This window comes from Mauremys reevesii, linkage group 15 (genome assembly GCF_016161935.1).
Source record: "Mauremys reevesii isolate NIE-2019 linkage group 15, ASM1616193v1, whole genome shotgun sequence".
Classification (NCBI taxonomy): domain Eukaryota; kingdom Metazoa; phylum Chordata; order Testudines; family Geoemydidae; genus Mauremys; species Mauremys reevesii.
Window position 1 is genome coordinate 21954361 of NC_052637.1, and position 20211 is coordinate 21974571.

A 20211-nucleotide genomic window follows, 5' to 3' on the forward strand; every position below is an offset into this window, starting at 1 on the left:
GGGGGGGCATGGACGGGGCCTTTGAGGAAGGGCGGGGCAGGGGTGTTCAGTTTTGTGTGAGTAGATAGTTGGCAGCCCTAGTCCTGTCTATCACGTTAACCCCAAGGCTACCTTCCCTGCCTCTCTTGCCTCTCCTAAATGCACATTAAACGCATTGGTCCTGTCTGCTGTTCCCCGTCGCTTTTTACTCTCAGTCCATTGAAGCTGACTTGAAAAATACAAACTTCCTCTCAAATTTCCTTAGACCACAGCGAGTAGGTAGGTTACTGAATTCATTTACTTGCATTCAGCGCTCTTGGGGGCAGGGACATGTTGTTCTGTGTTTACATAGCGCCTCACACCATGAGGCCCTGGTCCAGGAGTGGGGCCCTGGGTGTTACCATAATACAATAAATAATAATAATAATAATAATAAACACAACAGAATCAATAGCTAAAGAGACTCCGTGCCCCAAAGCTGCCACAGTGTGGGCACCTTGCCAGAAACGTGTGCAGTTACGTAAGGGCTATATTCACCCACGCACTCATCTCCAGCGCCACCCCATGAGCCCTAAGCAGCCCACCATGGGCCCTCCTCCCCTCGGTGCCAAAGAGCGAGAAATGGCTGCCTAACCCCACTGCCCTGGCCCAACCAAAGGTATTTCCTGGCCCTCAGCCTTGCACTACACATGTCAGCGGGTCACTGGGCTGAAAGTTTGTCCCAGGGCTGGTGAAGCTGGATGAAGCAGGGTGTCTGGGATGCTGTGAATTGTGGGCCATCGATTTCAGTGGTGTCCAGCTATTTGGCATTGCCAGAGCGTCACAAAGCATGCATGGCTGAGTGTGGATGTCGGGGTGTGTGCGTGTGTTTGTATACATTGGGTTGTGTATGTTTGTGTGTGCATGTATGTATGTACACATTCATGTGCCCATATGTGCATGGTTTTCTGTGTGTGTGTGTGTGTGTGTGTGTGTGTGTGTGTGTGTGTGTGTGTGCGCGCGCAAGCATGCATGTGTGGGTGGTAGTTTGGGCGTAATTGTTGTAGACAATTAGTTCATTTTATCATTCACTTAGCACTGTATTATCTATGACTATGGTTATTTCATATGTAATCAATGTGTGCTATACGGATGTATCAGTATAGCTATAAGTAGGATAGGATTACAGAATTACAAGACTGACAAGTATTCAGGAGTGCTGAGTGTGTATTAGGTATATAAGTAAAGCAAGGACTTAATGCAAGGCCTACTGCAAGATTCCAGCTTAGCCACACTAGCCCTTAGGTTTAAGGAAGCTTGACATAAGTGGATGACCTAAGAATAACCATATGCCAGGAAGGTTACAAGATTACTGGAATTAATGTGCCAATAGGTGATGTGCCAGAAAACTAGATGGCCATGTACCATTCTGGCCCACAAGATACCTGGTTGTTGCATCATGGGATGTTCTACTTTGACCACAGTTTACCATGGACACATGTGTAACCCCTCTGCTAGGCTGAAATGATAGCAGCAAGGACCAGGTTCAATACATAGGGGTCCGTTCCCCACCACGTAATGCAAACCAGCTCGAGCCCCCACCCAGTGACCTGGGAAAATCTCACACACACCCCTGGGCGCCTCAAGGAGGCAATACTTCCCCTCTCGCAAGCACAGACTCTTGGTGTAGCAGAAAAGGTTTAATTACATAGGATAAACAACAAGCATTAAATTTGGAAAATACCTTAACTAGAGTTCATAGGTCAAACCGTGAGCAAAGACCCACCCCAGCAACTTGGGCCGTGTCCTTCTCTCTGGGCCCTTGAGTCCAGCAACCCCCCAAATCACCCACAGTCCCAAAAGTCCCACAATTCAAAAGTCTCTGTCCCGGGTCAGGCAGCCCCAGAGTTCAAGAGTCTCTTTGCAGAGGTCCCCCTCCCCAGCCTAGGTAGAAAGGGGCACCTTACGTGGTTCGGGGCCAACTGCCCTGCCTCTTCGTGGGGTTCTGCTTCCACTAGTCGTCCCCGCAAACAGCTCAGCTCCGCTTACTCTGTGGGCTGCTCCACTCTGCCAGCTGCTCTGGTCCACCAGCTGTCCTGTGATCCGCTCCAGCCGTCCTCACGAGCTGCTCAGCTCCACTCACCCAGTGGCTGCACAAACTGCTCCACTCCGCTCTGCCAGTATTGCTTCAGGCTCCCCCACTCATTAGCACAGTGCTTTCAGCTCAGCAAGTCCAGCTCTTCAGTGATTTTAGCTCATAGTAGGGGAGCCCCAGTACCAGTGAATTCAGCTCAGTAACCTGCAAAAATTAACTCTGACATTCCACAGTGGGGAGAAGCATAGGTGGAACTGGTGCTTCTGGCTCACACAAGAAGCCTGCACCACCCAGTACAGATACCTGTCCCCAGCCTCTCTCTCTCTCTCTCTCCAATGGGTTTTGGAACCCATGTCCCCCGTCTAGCAAGCGCTATCCTGCTGACAATGAAACCCCCCATCACAAGACAATTTTGTAGTTCCCCATTTACCCAATCAGGGTGACATTTCATTGCTCCTGCCCCAATAACAACGAAATTGGGGGTCCCACAGCTGTGAAAATACTCATCCCATGCTGCTTTGCGGTATGCTAAGTGGGGTGGGAGTGCCAATGCAAATAACCGAAACTTCTTTCCGCAATCCCCATAATTTACCACCAGATGTCAGGGTGGGGCTCATCCTGACTCTGCTTACACATGTTTGCATAGATGCTAAGAGAACTAAGAGAATAACCTATGGAAAGCAGATCATCACAATCTTTATGGGGTGAGGAAGTACAGATATGGAAAAGGAGGGTTAGAACCCTCATACATATGCATAAGGTGATGGGCATGGTCAGAACAACAGGATAAGAGAGGTTCCTGGTTGTGCTAAAGTGGGAAGACCCGAGGGAAGACCCAGCAGGGAAGACCCCAGCAGGAACCACCCCTTTGTAGATGACCACCTGTTGAGAGCTCCATCAGACTCTGTAAGATCTTTGGGATCTGAGTATGAATATGGTATTAGCCACTCCATGGACTTCCTTGGGGTTTATGCATTCATTGGTAATTGCAACTTTCACTATTTGCTTAATAAAACTTCTAGTGCAGATGAGACGCCAAACTTGTGAGTGTGTTTGCGCTCAGTGTCCTCATTCTTTGTGCATTCATAGAGCCTCCCGATCTCAGAAAATCAGGAAAGTGACTGTCAACTTGTTGAGCTTGAAACTTTAACACCAGGAGCCAAACTCCCTGAGGCTTCAACAGGAACCATTAATTCAAATAGTGGCTACATTGTATGTGTTTGTGTGTGCATGGATGGGTGTGTATTTCCATGTGCCTGTGTGCATGCTTTTTGTGGGTGCAAGTGTTCATGGTTGTGTGTGTGTGTGTGTGCGCGCGGATGGTTGTGGCATGTCATTCACTTTTCCTTTATAACTGATCATTCTTCCAGCTGGAATCGTAGGACATTAATAAAGTTCCCAGACTTGAGGCCTCTCTGTGTGAATCCTGCTTGCCCCAGCCAGGCCCCGCAATAAACTCCCAAGGGCTGAGTTTGTGTTCTTTGGGGGGTTTTTCCTGATGGTGAAATAAGAGTCCCTGGGACGATCATCACGATGCCGTGCCCGAAATCCACAAGCGACCGACTGCATCCCAAAGCGGGGCTTGGCACTGGCTTTGTCTGTACAGCACCTAGTGCATTGGGTCCTGCTGTCACTTGGTCACATGCATCCGATGAAGTGGGCTGTAGCCCACGAAAGCTTATGCTCAAATAAATGTGTTTGTCTCTAAGGTGCCACGAGTACTCCTGTTCTTTTTATAAATAAAGAATAATAATGCTCTCTGCCCACAAGGTGGCAGCATAGCTCCAGAGAGGGAAGCCGTGTGAAGACACCTGGCCAAGGGGGTGAACTGTCCTCATCCCAACAACAAAGCAGCTGGTCCTGCCTGTGCCCTGTCCCCAGGGAGAGAGAACAATTCCCAGGCCCAGCAAAGGAGAGAGAATGATATCCAGGTCTGTGATGGGGGGCTGACCCTCTCCTTTAGGGACTTCCCAGCTGAGGGACATTTTGACTGAAACCAAACCCTGAGCCCCCCAAATCCCATGGGCCTTTTGGTCAGTTCCAGCCCTTGGGGCTGATCCTCCAGGCACTGAGCTCCAAACCCCCCTCATGTCCCTGGGAGCAGCGTTGGGCAGAGCACAGGCCAGAGACCCTCACCCAGGGTTCCCTGCATCCAGCCCTGACCTTGTGTCTTTCAGAAAGCGACACCCAGTGACGGAGAATCCAGCCAGCCTAGGTAGGCTGAGGGGATGAGGCCAGGTTCCTCCTCACGCCGACCGGTCACTCCTTGGGGGGTTGGAGTTAGCGCGACGTACACGAGAGGGGAATCAGGGCCCGAACTGATGGAGTCGATGCCCGGATCTGAGCAAGGTAGGAACCTTCTCCCTGCTGCGGCCAACTGAGCAGCCTCACCTCTGAGCACCAGGAGAGGCAGCTCTGAAGGGCTTTATGTGGCTGATGCAGAGCATGCCAGGGGCATCAGGACAGCGCAGCCAAGCTGGGCACGCTGACACGCTCTGGGGAGCAGAGCCACCAGCTGCTCTGGGATGAGCCCGAGAGGCAGCGCAGGAAAAGCACCACTGACGGGAGTTTGGGCACATGGAGAGCTCAGCGCTTTGGGGGAGCACAGCCTGGAGGGGATTCAGGTAACACGTTGTCCCTGGGCAGGGTGTCAGCAGCAGGGACGTACCTATCACCTCTGTGCCTACACACGACCCTCTGCTGCCTGAGCTGAAAGGCCCAGCTCTCTCAGGCTGGGCTGTAACAGGCTCGTTAGCCTCTCTGTGTGGCCCCAGCACCACCGGAGGGACAGATCACCTCCCGGCACGAGGTGGGTTATGGTAATATCTATAGTCGCTCCCTTCAAGGTCCAGCTCAAACGAGCTCTGCCCGGCATCACTGGCTTTGCACTGAGCCAGTCAGCCCGTGGGATGGAGCCAGGGGTGTGGGGCAGGTCAGCAAACCTCCCTGACCCTGGTAATTGCAAACTTGAGCTGGGAGTCGGGGGTGAGAAGGGCTCGGGCCAGGCCAGGCCCAGGTCTGGTGGGGCCATGGTGACACCCAGGTGCCAGCGGGTCCCCACAGGGGCTGGGACAACTCCAGGGTCATGTTCTGTGTTTGCCAGGTTCTAGGGCCTAGCGGGCAACTCCCCATCAGAGCCAATGGTGACCCATATGCCGCCCAGGGCCTAGGTCAGGATAGTTCAGCCTGTGACACCTTCGTCAGCTGCTCACTGTGGTTATTGCTCCTCAGGCTGGGAGCTCCTCGGGGCAGGGACAATCTCTGACTAGGGGCTTGTACAGTGTCTGGCACAATAGGACCCTGATCCTGGTCAGGGCCTTTGGATGCTACCACTACACTAGCGATCATAAATCCTTCTCAGCGGAAGGGAGTCAGTATTCACAGCTCCCGGCCCACCCTAAGCCACGTGGTCTGTCTCTGTTCACTGACTGGAAGGGGGTAATTCTAGGAGTCAGGTCTTTGTGTGAACATCTGCCACAGTCACTAGAAATCCAGGGTCTCTGTGAAAGATCCTGGGGGAAAGTGGTGCCAGGATCTTCGTGGGGAGTGGAAACCAGCTGTCATAGGTTTATTCCCCACTTTGAACTTTAGCGTCCAAAAGATGGGGACCTGCATGGACCCTTCTAAACTTAAATCCTAGCTTAGATCTGGTAATGCTGCCACCAACCAAAAATATAGTGTTTTGGTACACTTCCCGTTCCCCCAAAACTTTCCCTGGGGAACACAGATCCAAACTCCTTGGATCTTAACACAAGGAGAAATTAACCATTCCCCCCTCCTTTCCCCACCCCCAGACTTTCCCCTCCCTGGGTTGCCTTGAGAGGCTCCACACTGATTCAAACTCCTTGAATCTAAAACAAAGAGGGATTCACCTTCCCCCTCCTCCTTTCTTCCCCCCACCTGTCCTTGGTGAGTCAAACTAATCCCCTGAGGTTTCAAACAAGGGAAAAAGAATCAATCAGGTTCTTAAAAAGAAAAGCTTTTATTAAAAGAAAGAAAAGAAAGTAAACTCTATCTCTGTAACACCAGGATGAAAAATATTACAGGGACTAGCCTTAAAACTAGAGGGACTCCCCCCGCCCTCCTTTCTAGCATAACACAAGTAACAGCAAACAGAAATAAAATATGGTTCCAGCAAACACACATTTGCAAATACAGAAATTAATCAAAAGACTAATCCGCCTTTCCAATACTCACTATACTGAATAGAAGAGAATATTTCAGGAAGTTTGGAGAGCCTGGATGTACGTCTGGCCTCTCTTAATCCCAAGAGAGAACACCCCCCCCCCAAACAAAGAACCCAAACAAAGACTTCCCTCCACAGAGATTTGAAAGTATCTTGTCCCCTGATTGGTCCTCTGGTCAGGTGTCCGCCAGGTTCACTGAGCTTGTTAACCCTTTACAGGTAAAAGAGACCTTAACCCTTAACTATCTGTTTATGACACGAGCAGAGTCAGAAGCGCACCGAGCACTGGGCTAAACATTCAGAGGAATGTTCCTCAGTCATGGTGAAAATCCTGGCCTGCTGAATCTATGGGAGTTTTGTCATCAACGTCAGTGAGGTGAGGAGTCTGTTCTCCATGTTTGCAGCACTGGGCCAGTTCTGGCCCATGAGATTCATCCTCCCTTCAGCCTAAACTCCTCACAGATCTACTCCTGTGAGGTAGCCTGGCACATTGGGTTTGGGTAGCAATGGGTACCACCTCTGATTGTAATGACATGGGGATGGTCCATGACAGTTAAAGGTGGCAAGTTCAGCACTGATCAAAGGAAATGCTTTCTTGCTCAGTGTGTCATTAGACTGCCACATGATATCATTGAGGCCAAGAATTTAGCAAGATTCATTTAGGGATTGGACCTTTATCTGGATAACCAGAATAGCCATGTAGTATTGGAAGGGAGACAAAACCAGTGCACACAGCATCTCAGTGCTGGCTTTGGCTGGGTAGACATTGCTGACTGTGCCAAACTAACAACCATCCATTGGGACTGAGCTGGGACAATCAGAGCAAGGATGCTGGACCCAGGGAGCATATTCTGATCGCACTGCCTAAAATGCAAATCTGGATTCAGTCTACTGAAATGAGTGGAGTCACTCTAGATTCACACTGGGATAACTGGTATCAAAATGTGACCCTGGGTCCATGGAGGAGAAAGGCAGAGTGTCTGAGCCACCCCAGCCCTGCAGCCGTGTAGGCATAAGAATGAATCACTGAGGGTTCCTATCTTGTAATCCGTGGTGCCCGCCAGTCACAGATCTCCAATCCCTTTCCAGACGTTAACTGCAGCTCCCTGTGCAGTGTCCCCATTCTAGAGATGGGAAGTTGAGGCCCAGAAAGGTTTCAGTGATTTGCTGAAGGTCTCAGACACTAAATCAGCCACTGAACCCAGGAGTTCTGCTGCCCTGTTCGCCTCTCTACCCACTGACCACAGTTCCTCCCCTGCAATGTAGTTAGACTCACTGCTGAGGCCTGGCATTATATTAAATCACCAGAAGCTGCGCTGGAACCAATCCCGTGCTCTCAAGGACTGGAGGCAGGGAAAGGAAGAGTTAAGCCATTCGCTGATAGCTGGTGAGCTCATCAGCGCTGGAGTATGCTCTGTTGGTTATTAAGCACTCAACACAGGCCTGTAGACAATGTTGGGGGTGGGGCACGGTTAGCCAGAGCTGGAAGATCATAACACCCACTTACTCCAATTTCCATCCATGTGTGGGACAGAGGAGCCAGTCCTGAGCTGCTAGCCATGTAAGTAGGAATCTTTTACTATTGGGATTTAGGAGCACCATGAATAAGAGGAGGTTGCAAGTCAGGATGGAGGGACAGTGTGAATAAGAAAGGGTTATGGGTGGTGATTGAGGAGCACCATGAATAGGAAGGGGCTGCGGGTTGGGATTGTGGAGTTCTGTGGATGTGGTGGGGATGCATGTTGGAACTGAGGATCACTGAACCTCACACTCGGGGGCTGGGGAGTTTCTTGTCTCTGGAGAGGAGGAACTTGTATTTTGCAAAGTAAGCACTGAAAAGGGACATTCAAATGGTCCCAGATCTGATGCTCAATGGGCAGGTGACACTGGGTGAGTAGCTGGGACCCTCTAAACTATCTCTGATTCTAGAGGATGCTAAAAACCTGCAATCACAGGATCCAGTCCACAGGGCCAGACAGATCCATCAGTTACACCAGCAGAGTAATTCTGTGTGGCTCTCAAAAGAGTGACTTGAATTTACATCAGTGTAATGGAGATCAGAATCTGGCCCCCCATCTTCCATTGAACAACTCCTGGGCAGCTTAAAACCCTTCATACCGTACGTTTCCCCTATTTCTGCATCTGTAGCCAGAGTTTTGGAGTCTAAATAGCCTGTGTCTGGGGACATCGTCCCAAGCACACACCACATCAGAGACCTTGTCGCACATGGGGAGTAGCAGAGGGGCGGGGTGGTTGGTTTAATGTGCTGAACTGCTTTCGAAGGGCTCCATCCTGCATGCCTTATGCAGGCAAAGCTCCCCCTGAAGTCTGCGAGAGCTTTGCCTGGGCTGGACTGCAGAATCATGCCCTTAAAAGATCAACACAAAGTGATGCAAAGCTCGATAATCCTGGGATGCTCCGGGGGGCACTAATGGGAGGGCTGGCCGTTGGATTGCCCGCTGAGCGTAGAGGAGACAGTTAATGTAGCCGGTTCCCTTGTCTCTGAGAGTAATGTGCCCACGTGCCGGGACCATCTGTGGTGAGTTCCCTTTTTAAAACCTTCATTCCTTCAATAATTAGATGCACTCTGTGGCTCTTCACCCAGATGCTTTATTCCCAGTCAGTTTCAGCAGCAGTGCAGGTCAGTGACTGGTTGGCTTGCTCCTTTAAGTTCTGCTGCACTTGAAGGTAAAACAAACCTGTTGCTCCATGTGTGGCCACCTCTCTGATGTACCTGCTCACTGGAGTGGATGAAGGTGGGGGTCCCAGCACCTTGTCTGTACATTTCATTTCACCCAGCTTGGGATCGTGTCACCTCTGGCACAAAGAGAAGGGGACAAGCCAGTTTCTGTGTCATTCACTAGCGCAGCCTTTCAGAAGTGCTGTGCCAAGTCTTCATGTATTCACTCTAATTTAAGGTTTCGTGTGCCAGTAATACATTTTGACGTTTTTAGAAGTTCTCTTTCTATAAGTCTATAATATATAATTAAACTATTGTTGTATGAAAAGTAAATAAGGTTTTTAAAATGTTTAAGAAGCTTCATTTAAAATTAAATTAAAATGCAGAACCCCCCGACCGGTGGCCAGGACCCACTGAAAATCAGTGCCACTGAAAATCAGCTCACATGCCGCCTTCGGTATGTGTGCCATAGGTTGCCTACCCCTGCACTAGCGCTTCGATTGTGTGGTGAAGGGACTATAGAAAGCCCAAACACAAACAGAGTCACTATGACAGTGGCTCTAAACTCCTAAAACCAGGGTGGGGGAATTAATTATGGTAAATTCCTTGATGTCGCCAACAACCCAAAGAGATTCAAAGATTCCAAGGCCAGAAGGGACCACTGTGATCATCTAGGCAGACCTCCTTTATAGCCCTGGCAGAGAACTGCCCCCAAGAAATTCCTAGAGCAAAGCGTTTAGAAACACACCCAGTCCTGACTGGAAAATTGTCAGTGATGGAGGGTGCACCATGACTCTTGGTAAATTGTTCCAGTGGTTAATTACTGTCACTGTTAAAAATGTTATTTCCAGTCTCAATTTGTTTACCTTCAGCTTCCAGCATTGGATCATGTCAGACCTTTCTCACTAGACTGAAGAGCCCATTATTAAACATTTGCTCCCCATCGGGGCGGCTCCAGGCCCCAGCACGTGCTTGGGGCGGCATGCCGCAGGGGGCGCTCTGCCGGTCAGAGGTAATAGGGTTTTCAGAAATACAGCGCAGCTCGCTGATTGATTATCTTCATATCTAGCTGATTTTCACCCACCATACAGCAGGTCAACACAAATTTGGTGTACCATTTAAACTCTTACAATAGGGCTGTGAGTAATGCCTAACTCTCTGGCAAGAGGTGACTCTGACCCAGTTGTATCTAGCACTAGTGTGTCTTAGTGTGAGGATGGTGTAAGATTAAGGCTCAGGGTCTGCAGCTCCCATTTGAATGCAGGGTCCCTTTGGCGGCATGCCTGCAGAGGGTCCGCTGGTCCCGCGGCTCCGATGGACCTCCCGCAGGCGTGCCTGCAGAGAGTCCGCTGGTCCCGCGGCTCCACCGAAGCCGCGGGACCAGCGGACCCTCCGCAGGCACGCCTGCGGGAGGTCCACCGGAGCTGCGGGACCGGCGACCGGCAGAGCACCCCCTGTGGCATGCCACCGTGCTTGGGGCGGCGAAATATCTAGAGCCGCCCCTGCTCCCCATGCAGATACTTATAGACTAAGATCAAGTCACCTCTTAACCTTCTCTTTGTTAAGCTAAATAAGATTGAGCTCCTTAAATCCAGGCAGGTTTTCTAATCCTCTAATCATTCTCATGGCTCTTCTCTGACTCCTTCCAATTTATCAACATCCTTCTTGAATTGTGGGCACCAGAACCAGACACAGGATTCTAGCAGCATTTACAGCATTACCAAATACAGAGGTAAAATAACCGCTCAACTCTTCCTGAGATTCTGCTGTTTATGCATCCCAGAATCGCATTAGCCCTTTTGGCCACAGTATCACACTAAGAGCTCATGTTCAGCTGAGTGTCCACCATGAACCCAAATCTTCTTCAGAGTCCCTGCTTCCAAGGATAGAGTACCTCATTCTGTAAGTACGGCCTATCTTCCTTCCTAGATGAATACTTTAACATGTAACTGTATGAAAGTGCATTCTGCCTGGCTGCACCCAGTTTACCAAGCAATCCAGGTCTCTCTGTATCAGTGACCTGCCCTCTTTATTATTTGCCACTCACCCAATTTTTGTGTCATCTGCAAACTTTATCGGTGATGATTTTATGGTTTCTTCCAGGTCATTGATAAAAATGTCAACGTAAATGTATGGCCAAAAACTGATACTGGCTGGACCTGACTGGAAACACACCCACTCAGTGATGATTCCCCATTTACGGTTACATTTTGAGACCTATCAGTTAGCAAACTTTTAATCCGTTTAATGTGTGCCAGGTTATTTTTATATCATTCTAGGTTTTTTTTTAATCAAGATGTCGTGTGGTACCACATCAAATACCTTACAGACATCTCAGGCTATCATGTCAACACTATTTCCTTATCAACCAAACTTGTAATCTCATCAAAACCAGATACCAAGTTAGTTTGACAGGATCTATTTTCTATAAACCCATGTTGATTTGCATTAATTAACTTCCCCTCCTTTAATTCTTTATTTCTCAACTCCTGTCTCAGCAGCTTCATTATCTTGCCTGGGATCAATGTTAGGCTGAGAGATCTCTAAATACTGGGGTCATCCCACTAATCTTTTTAAAAATTGACACATTAGTTTTCTCCCAATTTTCTGCAGTTTCCCCAGGGCTCCAAGATCTATTAAAAAAAGAATGAGGAGTACTTGTGGCACCTCACAGACTAACAAATTTATTTGGGCATAAGCTTTGGTGGGCTAAAACCCACTTCATCAGACGCATACAGTAGGAAGATATATATACACAGAGAACATGAAAATGGGAGTTGCCATACTAACTCTAACAAGACTAATCAATTAAAGTGGGCTATTATCAGCAGGAGAAAAAAAACTTTTGAAGTGATAATCAGGACGGCCCATTTCAAACAGTTGACAAGAAGGTGTGAGTAACAGTAGGGGGAAAAATTAGCATGGGGAAATAGTTTTTACTTTGTGTAATGACCCATTCTCTCCCAGTCTTTATTCAAGCCTAATTTAATGGTGTCCAGTGTGCAAATTAATTCCAGTTCTGCAGTTTCTCATTGGAGTCTGGTTTTGAAGTTTTTTTGTTGAAGAATTGTGACTTTGAGGTCTGTAATTGAGTGACCAGGGAGGCTGAAGTGTTCTCCGACTGGTTTTTGAATGTTATAATTCTTGACATCTGATTTGTGTCCATTTATTCTTTTGCGTAGAGACTGTCCGGTTTGGCCAATGTACAGGGGAGAGGGGCATTGGTGGCACATGATGGCATATATCACATTGGTCGATGTGCAGGTGAACGAGCCCCTGATGAGGCTATTGAAAACATGTTAAGGAACAATAGGAATCATGCCCAGCTGCAATGGCATTGTTTGTTAACTGTCACCATAACTTTTTATTGAAAACTTTTACACGCATGAAAAGGGCAGAGAATCCAGGGGATACAGTGAGGTGTGTCTCCATAGGCTGGAGAGCTGCCATTCCAGAGCAGTTTGATATCACACACCTTCTCTTTATGATCACACGCATGTCACACTGTATAGATTCCTCCTTTCCATCCACCAGAAAGACGCCTGTAAATCCAGATGGTTAATTGAGAGATTCCAAGATTCACAGATTCCAAGGCCAGAATGGACCATTAGACCATCTAATGTGACCTGCATAACCCAGACCAGAGAATTTCATCCTGTTGCTCCTGTGTTCAGAGTAATAACTTGGGATCCGGTAGCTTTGAAATGAAGATTGGAGCAAAATACGTATTGTTGAAAAGGATTTTCCCACTTTTACCAGCTCTCCATTTGTTTACTGGGTTTTTTTTTATTACTGAGAATCTCTAGATTTCCTGGCAGTCAGAAGCCAAATCTGATTTCCGTTTCTTAGCAACTGGTGGAAGGGAACAAAAAAAAACCTCAAAAACATCTCTCAGGAAACGTAGACAAACCAGGACATGTTGGGAATTTCCTACACAAAATAATTGACCTTCCCAGAGTCCCACGCAGCACAGCAGTGAGAGGAGAATGATGCCATGGGTATTTCTTCACAAACTGCTAAGGGCTCTTGCCGGTGGCCAGGCACCTTGCTGGGGTGCTGGAGTCGGGGATGTGACATGTGTGACTCCTGGAGAGTGGCGCTAGGCTGGGGAAGACCTGGAAGAGGCCCTATCTCTAGGGGCAGGCAGAGTGGGCAATGGTTGGAAAAATGTTGCTCCTGCTGGGGACTTGCTGGTCTTTTCCAGTCTTGGGCATTGGCCTTTCTAAGAGCAGCAGTGGTGCAACTGTCCCCGTGTCAGCAACAGTGGGTATTGAACCTGGGTCCTCTAGATTGCAGTGCGCATCCCTCTGCTACCTGAGCTAAAAGTCCTGGCTCTGATAGCCAGGCTGTAGCAGGCTCATCACCTTTGGTGCAGGGCAACCAGGCCCAGGAGTCACGCTGTGGCACCAGAGGCTCGTTTGCAGAGCACTCAGGGGCAGAGCAGGGGCTGGCCAGAAGGGGGGAAAGCTGGTTGCCCTGCACAGCGTGAGGTACTAGCACCAGCCATCCTGTCAGGGCATTGAGCCCTGCAGCGCTGAGATGGCAGCACCAGTCAGGGCTGTGAGCCATGCACCCCAGCTGTGGGGCCTGTGCCATGCTCAGCGCAGCCAAGTACCAGGAAACTTCCTGCTTCACCCAACCCCTGAGCAGCTTCTCCTCGGGCTCTCCACAGCTCCCAGCCCTCCTGACCAACTCTGGCCCATCCTGAGTGGCTGTGGCACTGCCTGAGGCCCTAGCCAGCTTGGTCTCGGACGCACCACGCTGCCTTCCACCCGCTGTGCACTCAGCAAAGCGGTTCTGGCCCTGGGGATCCATTCCCAGCTCCAATACTGTCTCCCAGTGCGGCCGGGGCAAGTCACTCCCCCTCAGCTGGAGGATGGTTACGTCAGGAGGGAGGGGCCCCCTGAAGCCACCCACCCACCCACCCAACTCAGCCCTCTCGAGGGGTTGTTATTTGGAAGGGACACAGTTCCAGTGGCCCTGATTGACTGCTATGGGAAGTCTGCTGAGAAGAGAGGGGCTGGATTTACAGCTGGAACACATTTTTTAATTGCTGAAAATACCATTTAATTGCCCCGGCACTATTAGCAAATATGACAAATCTGAATATGAATATTTTCTGCAAAAACAACTGTTAGGACGTCAGCACCATTTCCAACACCCTGAGGGGGGTCCACACGCCTCCACCCACCCTAGCCCTATAGTTTGGGCCCATAAATGGGGTCTGGGAGACACCAATGAATTCCCTCCTTTGCCTGGAGTATAAAGGGAGCTGAACTGGGGTGGCCAGGGCCGGCACAATCCATTAGACATTTGGGGGGCGGCGACCGCGGCGGCCGGATGTTTGGCCACCACGGTCATCGATGGTATTTCGGGGGCGGGACCTTCCACCGCCTCCGTCGTGGGCGCCGTTTTGGGGGTGGAACCTTCCGCCGCCTCGGGCACCAAAAAGGCTGCCGGCGCTCCTGGGGGTGGCCCCTGGTGCAAGCACATGCCCTAGCCACGGTGCTATAGAATCAGCATCTGCTTTGCCTGCCCCAGTGACTATTCAAATATTACAGGCACAGCGGGACAGCTTCACCAGCAGACTCTTCCCAGACCATCCCATAGGCCAGTGACTGAGGCACTTCTTGTAACACAGAAGGCCCGAGTTCAGATTCCTCTTCCATGGCAGGCAGTGGAGGGACTGAACCCACTGCAGGGCAGCAGTCTAATTATTGGGCTGGCAGTTATACGGGTCAGAGATCCCAGGGCCAGAAGGAACCATTGGGGTCAGCTGGTCTGACTGGCCAGAGGCCTGCCCCACAATCATTCCCAGAGCAGAGCTTTAAGGAAAACACCCAGTCTCGGTTTAAAAATTGCCAGTGATGGAGAATCCACCACAATCCTGGGTAAATTGTTCCAGTGGTTAATTACTCTCCCCGGTCAAAATGTAGGTCTTATTTCCAGTCAGAATTTGTCTATCTTCAACTTCCAGCCCTTGAAAGGTGTCATGACTTTCTCTGCTAGCCCGAGAGCCCATCATCAAATATTTACTCCCCAGGCAGGTGCTTACAGAGGGTGATCAAGTCACCCCTTAACCTTCTGTTTGTTAAACTAAACAGATTGAGTTCCCCGAGTCCATCACTGTAAGATGTTTGCTAATCCTGTAATCATCACCAACTCCTCCTCCATTCTGTGAATCTAACCCTTTATTTCCTTTGCTTTTATGTGAAAAAAGTGCCCAGAAATTTAAACGATGCTAAATTCTTGTTGATTCTCGATTCACTGAAATGTTTTATTTCCCTTTGGGTTGAACCAAGTTTTGTTTTTTGAACTGCCAGGGACTGGTTAGTCACCCAGCTCTAGTGGGGATGAAGTACTGAGGGTGGGGGCTTGTGAGAATCCAGGACAGTCACTTATTTGCATCAGATCTGGGAGCCTCTTTCAGACTCCGAGGTAGAGATATGATCCATTTTGTGATTCTGCTTTTTTCTCTTTGTGTTTCCTCATCCTTTCTCCAGTCTATTTTGTCCACCTGTTACATCCTGTCTGGCATGTAGATGGGGAGCTTTCGGACCAGGGACTGTCTTCTTCATTCTTCGGCTGTACTGCCCCTAGCACAGTGGGGTCCTGACCCTTGATTGGGGATCCTAGCTATTGTTCCCAGCATTATTCCTCCACCTTTCCAAAGGGGTGCACTGGAAGGAAAGTGACCATGGCCAGAACAGGGAGGACGCTGTTCACAATAAACTGAACACATGAGCAGGGGGGAAATCTTAGGAGCCACTGGCATCGGGCACTGGCTCCCCCATTTGGCCCATCACACCAGAATACGCACAGGTTTTCTTAGCAGCTGTGCCAGCTTGTTAACCTCTCTAACTGCACTCCATTTACACAGCACCAGCTCCCTCATTGATTCCTCGCAACGGGAAATTTTCTGAGGTCCCAGGCTGCTTCTGATCTCACTGACAGCTGGCCGGAAGGACTTTCCAGGGCTCAGAATCCAGCCCTGGGCACTTACAAGGCTGTTTTCCATGTCTCCCAACCCAGCCAAACGCAGGAGATGCAATTTTATGCAGCCCCAAAGATGAACAAAGAATGCGGATGAGGCTAATCATCCTGCGTATGTCAAATGAGGACTGAAGAGTTTTCAAAAGTTAACTGCTCTGGATCACAAATATGGCCCAGAGCAAATGACAACTGCGGCTGTACTAACAAATAAGGGCCCACCCCTCAAAGCCTTATGGTGGTGCTCCACTTCACACATGCGACCGGCCCATTGAAAGCACTGGAGTAACTGGCACGCCTGAGGCTAGCCTGAGTCTTTAGGATTGGGCCCAAAGCAGTTAAATGCCATTTCTTCCTTTGGATGCCTGCTGAGTCCTGAGTGCTGGGTTTGCCCCTTAAATGGATACCGACAAGAGACCCCTAAAGCAGAGCATTTCCCTGCACATGTTATGTACTCTGTCTTCCCTCTGCTCTTGCAGGAGAATTACAAAGCCCTGAACCTTAGATGGATAGGTGGCTGGCCACAGTCAGACACCTGGTATTGCTCTGTGTCACCCAGCCATTCCTGGGTCATCCAGCCCCCGGTGTGATGGCCGCGAGGCCTGCGCTCCGGGTGAAATTATTCCACATACACTGATGAATGAAATCACCAGACGCATCCGCGATCTGCCGCTCTCTGGACTGCAGGTCATGGTGGGTGGATCTGGCGGTGTCTGCTGCATACTAGCAGGCTGAAGTTTCCGAAGGGCAGACAGCGAGCCCTGAGGGGTTAATCTGCCTGCTTTTTGTGTTTCAGCAACAGCCAGCAACCAATTGGAGCCCAGTGGAATTAGCAGTTTATAGAAAGCCCACCACTTTCCCTCTTATCCTAATGGCTTCTGTGCATTACGCTGCTGGGCTTCCGAGAAAATAGATTTCCTTCTTGATTTGGTGAGAAAGTAACTGCAACACTGCGGCCCATGAGGAGGCAGCATCACTGACCCCAGCAATGCCAGTGAGAGCAATTCACGCTGTGGATTACTTAGAATCGGAGCCTTTCCACATCCATGAGCAGATCCTGCAGCTAACAGCACTTCGGGGAGCACAAACCACTCACCAGCCCAGAAATGTCTCAGTCTCCTCGTGGCAAATCAAAGGCTGCGTATTAACACCTAGCCGTGATCTAGCACTTTTCTTCTAGTGAGCTCAAAGCCCTTTGTAAAGGTGGCCAGTATTATTAGCCCCACTGTACAGATGAGGAAACTGAGGCATGGATAGGGTAAGCAACATGCCCAAGGTCACCCAGCAGGCCTCAGGCAGAGCCAGAAATACAACCTATGTGTCCTGAGTCCCAGCCTACCATGCTAGCTGCTGGGCCACACACTGCCTCCCTAAACTAACATTACATGTGGCCTCCAGGTGGCCTTGTCTAGCCTAGAGCATTTAGCCCGAGGAAGGCACTGCTTTTGGGAGAGTTGAACAGGGTAGATCCCAGCAACAAACCAGACTGGATTGGGGGAGCTGGCTGGGGAAAGCCTGTCATGAACTGCTCCGGATCACAAGTGCATTCCCCAGTGCATTCTGGGTTAGAAGGCCTGTGGGGGCAAGCATGTCTGTGGAAGCCATGGCAGTTAGGAGGAGTCAGCATGGCTCACTAGGTAGGGCACTGGACTGGGCAGTTTGGCATGTGCATCAGATTCCCAACTCGCTCTCCGAGTTTCCAGGTGAGCTGGGCAAGCCATCACCCCACTCTGTGCCTTAGTTTCCCCATTAATTAAATGGGGACAATGACACTTTCCCTGGTGAAGCACTTTGGGGTCCCTGCAGGGCTGTCTGGGGTGGGGCAAATGGGGCAATTTGCCCCAGGCCCCGCATGGTCCCCCATGAGAGTTTTTCGGAGCCCCTGGAGCGGGGTCCTTCACTTGCTCCAGGGGCCCTGAAAAACTCTCGTGGGGCCCAGGCCCCTGGAGCATATTCCATGGCAATTCGGCGGTGGGGGATCCTTACCCTCCGAGACCCACCGCCGAAGTGCCCCGAAGACCCGCGGCAGCAGATCCCAGGGCGGAAGGACCCCCCCGCCCCCGGGTCCCTGTGTCTCATGAGTGGGGTCTTCTCTCACTCTGGGGTAAGTAGAGAGGGGCCCAGGTGGAAATGTGGAGTATGAGAAAGGAGACACAGGCCACCAGGCCTTCCCAAGCTCTGCTCCTCCCAGCCCTTTGCTGCGTGCTCTGAGAGTGTGGCACACGCTGGCCCCAGGACCTGGTCAGCTCTGCGGGCTGCTCTATGGCCGAGCAGTGGCTGCTGGCTAGTGCTGTTAGCCTTGCCCTAGGGGTGACTGCAAATGGGCCCTATTTTCCAAAGTGCTCAGTGCCCAGCAGCTCCCACCGAGAGCACTGGGAGCTGCTGGGTGTTGAGCACCCTTGGAAAACTGGCCATTTCACCGAGGTGCCTCAATGGGAGCTGGGTTCTTGTGAGCCATGGAGCAGACTGTGCCAGCCCCATGCACAGGGGCACAGAGTAGGGGGTTCCTATGGGCCTGCTCAATGCCTGGGCAAAATTGGGCCCCCGATGGGCCCAGCTGGGGTATTTTAAACGGCAGTGTTCCCACAGGAGCAATACCCTCCTCTCTCGGCTGTAACCCCATGAGCCTCTCTCTGCTCTGGCTCCGGGGTGGCCTTTGGCCCCAGCTAATCAGTGACGCCTCCAAACAACATGACCTTGTGAATGAATTTCAGTCCCCGCAGTGCTAATCCCCTCTGTTTTCCTCTTCTGTTCCTCTCAGGCATTAACCCCCAGACCTGCCATGCCCAGCACCATGGAGACCCACCCCAAGAGCCTGGACGGGAGTGAAAAGTCCCCTGAATCCAAGGATTTGATCACTAGCAACACGGCCAGCACGCTGTGCATCAGCTCCAGGAGCGAGTCCGTCTGGACCAACGCGCCCAGGAACAAGTGGGAGCTCTACCACAAGCCCATCGTGGTGGTGTCTGTGGGAGGCGCCATCTTTCTCTTTGGAGTGGTGATCACCAGCCTGTCCTGTTTCATAACGACCAATGTGGTTGTTTATAAAATGTGCGGCCCGGCTTTCCTGTCCCTGGGGCTGATGCTGCTGGTTTGCGGCTTCGTCTGGATCCCCGTCATCCGGAAGAAGCAGCGGCAGAGGCAGAAGTCACGCTTCTTTCAGAACATCAAGTCATTCTTCTTTAACCGCTGAGGCCTGCTCAGGCTCAGCACTCGCAGGTGGCCAGCAATGCCTCTTTCAGCCTGGCTGGATTTGCCATGAGATTACGAGGGCCTGATCCTGCTCTCAGACATGCCTAGTGGATCCCCAACTTTGACCTTCTCCTCTCCCCATAGGTGAAATTCACCCCCCTGCAGGTCCTCTGTGGGCAAGTAAATTTCACACCATGTGCTAGGAGGCAGAATACTGGCGTTGGGACAAGCAGGTTAGGCCCAAGCCCTAGATTTTGCTCTTGACTGTATATTGAGCAAACCTGCAAACATTGACCGTGTCTTATAGAGGACAAAGCTTTGAACTGTATTCATCAACCCCCGGCACCTGTACTGCTGAACCCCTGTCTGGGACGGTCTAGGCGTACTTGGCCTGCCTCAGCCCAGGGGGTTGGACTTGATGACCTCTCAAGTCTCTACATTTCTATGAATGGGATTTCACTAGAAAATGTAAACCTTTACTCAAGTGGATGACTCTTACTCACGGGAGCAGTCCCATGGATTTGAATGCCACTACTTGTGTGAGTAAGAGTCACAGGTCTGACAGGGTATAGCCTAAAAGGATTTCCGCTGCTCAGGATGTGCTGTGTTCATAGAGGAAAGAGGGCTACGCTAGGATTGTTTTCCATAGCCATATGGCTACTACCCCTCTCATGCTAAGATGACCAAGCACAACACTACAGCTATAGATGATCCATAGCGCCAGGATAGGTCAATGGGATTTGGAGGAGACAGTGCACTCAGAATGCTCTGCAAGGGCAAATGGAATCATTTCTTTCTAGCCAACTGTGCATTGGACCGCAGAGGATACATCCAGAACGATACACATGCAAGATCCACAGCTGAGAATGAAAGGACTTAGATGGGGATGTGTATGAAGTTCATCTCATAACTGTCACTATGAAACGAGCGCTTGTGTGCAATGCTACTTCAAAGGGCATTCCAATATGTTGCTTACTCACAACTTTCTGGTGATGTGTGGGGTGATATTTATTTCTACCTAAACTGCCAGGCTGAAGAGCAACTGAGCATCAGAAGTAGCATTTCTCTGTTCAATTTTACAGATTATCTTTAAGAAATTTCATTCCTCAG

At 50.3% G+C, this 20211-nt stretch overlaps 1 protein-coding gene across 1 annotated transcript; it reads left to right on the forward strand.

Moving 5' to 3' along the window:
* Nucleotides 1-7669: 7669 nt before the first annotated feature.
* PIRT (phosphoinositide interacting regulator of transient receptor potential channels) lies at nucleotides 7670-19376 on the forward strand. Its single transcript, XM_039500464.1, has 2 exons — nucleotides 7670-7800; nucleotides 18671-19376. The coding sequence occupies exon 2, from the start codon at nucleotides 18692-18694 to the stop codon at nucleotides 19100-19102; it is 411 nt and encodes a 136-aa protein (XP_039356398.1). The 5' UTR covers nucleotides 7670-7800; nucleotides 18671-18691; the 3' UTR covers nucleotides 19103-19376.
* The last annotated feature ends 835 nt before the right edge of the window (nucleotides 19377-20211 follow it).